This window comes from Egretta garzetta, unplaced genomic scaffold (genome assembly GCF_000687185.1).
Source record: "Egretta garzetta isolate BGI_Z169 unplaced genomic scaffold, ASM68718v1 scaffold121, whole genome shotgun sequence".
Classification (NCBI taxonomy): Eukaryota; Metazoa; Chordata; class Aves; order Pelecaniformes; family Ardeidae; genus Egretta; species Egretta garzetta.
The window spans coordinates 139,644-144,754 of record NW_009258479.1 but is presented as its reverse complement, the minus strand read 5'-3'; the positions used below and the strand labels follow the sequence as shown (position 1 = coordinate 144,754).

The following is a 5,111-nucleotide window of genomic DNA, read 5'->3' as shown; positions in this document are numbered from 1 at the left end:
CCCACTGGCCCCCGTTCTCGCATTAGTGTCTCTGTGCCAGGGTGCGCCCCGTCGCTCCATGCGTCCTCGTGTCCGCTGCTCACGCTCCCACACCTGTGTCCCCACTGTCCCCAGGGCCACCCATGGCGCTGAGCCAAGAGCCCCCTACTGTGCTGCCAGGGCCCCTGCTCTGCCCCCTGCAATAAAGCCAGCGCAGAGCCGAGGGCTGCCAGGCCAGTCCCGGGCTGGGAGTGCTCAGCTGCCCCCCACCCGATGCTGGACACACAGGTCCCCCGGGCCTGGGAAGGGATCCCTGGGCAAGCGCCCCGGGCACATCCCAGGAGCCGCTGCTTGCACCCCAACGGGGGGATGCAGGGGCACACCCTCACCCCGGCCCGGCCCTTGCCACACCGTGCTCCCCTCTCCCCGTGCTTCCGCCGCCACAGCCCCTAGCTGCCCACCAGGGCCCTCCCGGGAGGCGGTGGGGGGCTTGGGGCCCCGCAGACATGCTGTGACCATCCTGCTCGAACTAGTCTTTGACAAACTAATAAAATAAAGGGATTTGTACATTGCTCTGGCCTCTTCTCAGCCATTGCTTCCCAGCTCCCACGCCACCTCCATCCTCCTCAGGGCTGAGACCTGGCAGCTCATCACACTAGGGGAGGCCAGAGGGCCAACCCTGGACAACACCCAACCCAGGCCACAGGCAAAGGGAGAGGCCACGCATGGCTCCCAGGGCCCTGCTCAGTCCAGCTACCTCCCCACACCCCATCTCCACCCTGCAGGCACCCTCTCTGGGGACAAGGTAAAAGGGATGGGTGCTGGGTGCCCCCCACAGACATGGCAGGGGGGCTTCTGCACCTTCCCCCTGACTCTGGGACTCCCCTCACAGAACGACTGGGGTTACCCCTGGGGTACAAGGGCTGTTTCTGGTGGGTCATATTCTTCTGTCCCCCCAAGAGCAGGAGCACAAGGCTACAGGCAGGCCCTGGGCAATGGGGCACCTCATGCCCCACAGCAAGGCAGGGCCCCTGGCAGTGCCCAGGCCGGGCACAGCCCCAGCAGCCTCCACCCAGAGCCAGCCTCAGCTTCGGCTGATTTGCCATCACTGACCAGCAAAGAGCTCAGCTGTTACCCAGGCAGCATCAGCAGAGCAGTCACCTGGAAAAGCTTCTGTCAGAAGAAAATATTAGGGTAGGAAATGATAGAGATCTTGCAAGCAAGGTCTCCATCGCAAGCAGGCTGCGCCCGCACCTCCTCTGCAGTGACCGTCTCCCCTGTGATCCAGCATGACAGGGTGGGGGGGGAGAAGAAAACCCCACGGCTCTCCCTGAGAGGAGGGAGGGGGAAGCCCAGGCAGAGGCACGGGGAAGGGCTCTGCTCAGGGCCGGTGGCTGTGGTGTACCGCAGGCGGGTGTCTTCTGCTGGGGCCATGGCCCTGCTTCATCCATGCAGGGTGATGCCAGGCAGGAGCAGGGTTCCGGGACTGGGGCAGGTCCCCCCAGCTGTCCCCATCCTCTGTGCAGGGTCCCGGCTGTCCCCCGTCCCCAGCGTGGGAGCGCAGCGCCCCCTGGTGGGGTGACAGCGCATGACAGGGACAGTGGAGACAGCCAGTGGGGACAAGGGGGACAGTCCCCGTCGAGGGGCACTTGCCATGGCAGAGGGGAAGGAGACAGGGGAAGGGAGACAAGCTCGCAGGAGAGCAGCTCAGCACCCCTGTCTGCCCCCACAGCAGGCGCAGGCACCTTCGTTATTGAAGAGGATTTATCAAAATTAGAAAAAAAAACAAAACACCCACACATACAAAAAAAAAAAAACAAAACAAAACCAACACCCCAAACAAAAAACCCATCTGGGAAAACATCCCCCAACTCCCATACCCCCACCCTCCCCTCAGTGCCCCAGTGCAGGGAAGGGACAAGGGGGTGTCTGGGAGGGGAAGGGGCAGGCTGTGCTCCCAGGGCTGCCCTCGCCATCAGGCCATGGGGCAGAAGGGGATGGCCATGCAGCTTATCACTGCTGGGGAGCCTGGAGCTCCTCTCTCAGGAGGCTCCTCAGCAGTCACCTTCGGCGACTGACTCTCTTGGGCCACTTGCCTTTGGAACAAGCCCCCCCCACCCCAGAGAGAAGGTGGTGGCAGCCCTGAGACGGCAACAGTGGCTCTGCTAGCATCACCTCCATCCTCCCCAGCACACAAGCTGCTGCTTTTACAAACGTTCCCAAGAGCAGTACGCACAGAGCTGAGCCAAAGGTCACAGCACGGCCAAGCAGACAAGGAGGGGAGCTGCCTCCTTACCCCGTCCTACACTAACTAAGCACTCTCTTATCCCCGAGAGAAGGGAAGCGTTGCCTCCCCCAGTGTGGTTTCATTAGGAGTCATTGGGGAGCCCGAAGAGCTTGACGGTGCCTGCCTCCCGGCTGCTGTCGTATTTGCCATCTTTGTCATCACAGGCAAAGGCCAGCAGCGGCCTCTTCGGGTGCCAGGCCACGGTGAAGGTGGGGGACTCGCATTGCACCTCCCAGAGCTTCTCTCCTGCATGGAAAAGGGGCCACATCAGCCAGGAGAGCCTCTGGCCCTCCGCTGCACGCCACCCTGTAGCGCACACCGGAGCCAAGCACCTGCTTCTTCTCTCCCGTGCAGGGCAGAGGAGGAACACACACTGCTTCAGTGCCTTTTAATCACCTGGTGACAAGGCATGGACATGACACGCATGTCTACAACAGACTAACAAGGCAGAGGCTCCCCCTCATGGTGCTCTGCTCTGCACAGCCAAGCTCTTCCTTAGCAGACTGATACTCCCAGTGCCCTCCCAGCTCCACCAGCACATCCCCATCCGTTTCCCTCCTTCCTGTTCCCCAAAAGGAAACTGTTACCTGTCTCCACCTCTGCAATGTCAATGAAATGATCTTCTGATGCTGATGCTAGCATCTTCCCATCATGGCTAAAGCTCAGTGTTCGCACAGGCCAGTCAAGCCTGTAGCAACAGAGCAAAACAGTGAGACATCTCCCAAACCATCACTGGAGAGGGAAGGCAAACGACTTCAGGACAGCACTACCTACCTTGAGAAGCATCTCACACACACCAGTTCATCCACATCCCAGAGGCTGACTAACGCGTCAGCGCTGCCCGTGGCAAAGTATTTCCCCATGGGATCAAACTTGATGCAGATGCAGTTTGAAGGATGAGCATTGATGGACTGAATGGGCTTCAGCTCCGGGTAGCTGTGGACATGAAGGGAGAGGGCAGGAAGCAGTGAGAGGAACACAGGGCTGGTCTACGAGCAGGGCAAGCTTGGGACTAGGACTGTCAGCAAACCAAGCTGGTGCATGGCCACAGTCTTGGAAACCTAGAGTGCTGAGTGAATGAGGCAAAGCATCAAGGTGACTCTCGGGGCACCCAGCCCAGAACTGGGGCAGCCTCAGCTCCAGACAAGTTCGTTCCCATCAGAGGGCTGGGAATCGCTGGGGTGTGGGACACAGGTTCCCCCAAAAGCAGCAAAGAGGCTTGCAGATGGATGTCTGCTGCAGCCAGCCTAGCTACCCTGCCCACCCGCTGCTACAGGCACCTACCTGAGGATGTTAATGCAGCCATTCCCGTTAGTGAGAAAGAACATGTTGTTATCGTTGTTCCAGGAGATCTCATTCACTTCAAACTTGAACTGTTCCTCTGCTTTAGAGCGATGCGTCTTGGCATCAATGAAAGTGACCACGTCATCCTTGTTCCCCACTGCAATGGTCTGTCCATCAGGGCTCCAACATATGTTGATGTTCTCCCCTGGAAGGACAGAAAGGCAGCAGGTCCCATTTCCACCCAACAATCCACAGCAACCATGAGTTAAGCAGACAGGTGGCTTTTATTCCTGACCCAAGGCCACAATCTGCTCCACTAACTCCAAACCACTCCCAAATGGAAAACACTGCCAGGTCCACAGTCTAACACACAAACCCTATATAGTAGCTGTCCAGCAAATATACACAGTTACTGAAAAACTTAACAGAACCACAGCTTCAAGCCAAAATGACTACACTGCTGCTCTTCCCATTTCGACCAAGATGGGACCACAGCAACCACCAAACAAGGCAGCTCTTTAACCCAGTGATCTTCAAGATCCAGAAAAAAGCAGAAGCCAACAATAAATACATGTGAAGGACAGTTAAGAACAAGGCAGGTTTCTGTTTGCCATCTTACAATGCCATGTCCAGCCCCAACAATTCAGAATTGGAGATTTCCAAGGGCAGAGATGGTATCTGGGTTAACCAGCCAATGGATTTCAATAATCACTTTCTGAATCCATGTAAACTTTGACTTCCACCGTGGCTCTCTGCAAACATGCTTTTCCCCAGTCTCCAGCCTTGCAGCCCACAGACTCCAGGCACGAAATCCGGACACAGGACATTTTAACAACCAGCATCATATTTCAGCAGTTTGTCCAGTCCAGACACCAGAGTAAATCAGTCCTTGTGTTCACTGCTGCTCCTTACAGATGAGTGCAACACAAAGACAAAAGCAGTCAGCAAAGATGCCCCAGTCACCAACACCAACAAGAAGGGCCAAAGCACTGTGCTGCTGCAGACAGGTCCCATGCAGCAGAAGTTCTGCCGGGACCCAACAGCTCTCCCCGGAAGGCAGGGACTCACCTTTGGTATTGACAGTGGCGATGCACTTGGTGGTGCGGACATCCCAGATGCGGATGGTTTTGTCCCCAGATGCCGTGACAAAGAGGTCAGGGTTGCTGGGGTGCCAGCAGAGCTGATCCACACTGTCACCATGGCCCCGGTAATTATTCTCCTTCACCTGGAGGGTGAGAACAGCCGTTCACAGGAGGGATGAGCCCAGCTCTACCCCCCTCCTGCCCCAGATCCCAGTATGCTGCACCCTGCTCCGCTGCCAGTGCCCCACCAGAACCCAGCCCAGTGCCCCACCGCCATTTCAGCCACGCTCCCCACCCACAGCTGGCCAGGATGGAGGAGGCCTCCCTACCTCCCCAGCCAGGAACCAGCTCCAGTCCCGGCTCCCTGGCCCCAGCACCGGCCTGTGGGGTCCTTGGCGATGCTTCTCGTCCCGGTACAGACCCGAACCCCCCTCCCAGGCCTGGTACCGACCACCGGGGCCCACTCCCGGTTCGAGCCA

General features: G+C 58.2%; 2 protein-coding genes across 2 annotated transcripts in view; one reads left to right on the top strand and one right to left on the bottom strand.

The window, feature by feature from the left end:
- Positions 1 to 185, top strand: part of CPLX2 (complexin 2) — a 1,417-nt gene extending 1,232 nt beyond the window's left edge. The window contains exon 2 of the mRNA XM_035899417.1: positions 27 to 185. Within this exon, the coding sequence (XP_035755310.1) occupies positions 27 to 185 (159 nt within the window). The remainder of the gene's footprint in view (positions 1 to 26) is intronic.
- A 1,608-nt stretch (positions 186 to 1,793) lies between these two features.
- On the bottom strand, positions 1,794 to 4,787 carry THOC3 (THO complex 3; the record flags this gene model as incomplete). The annotated part of the gene is made up of 5 exons (XM_035899404.1): positions 1,794 to 2,512; positions 2,854 to 2,954; positions 3,041 to 3,202; positions 3,551 to 3,755; positions 4,619 to 4,787. Coding segments are annotated over 5 exons (801 nt in total), but the record flags the coding sequence as incomplete, so codon positions are not given.
- Between the last annotated feature and the right edge of the window lie 324 nt (positions 4,788 to 5,111).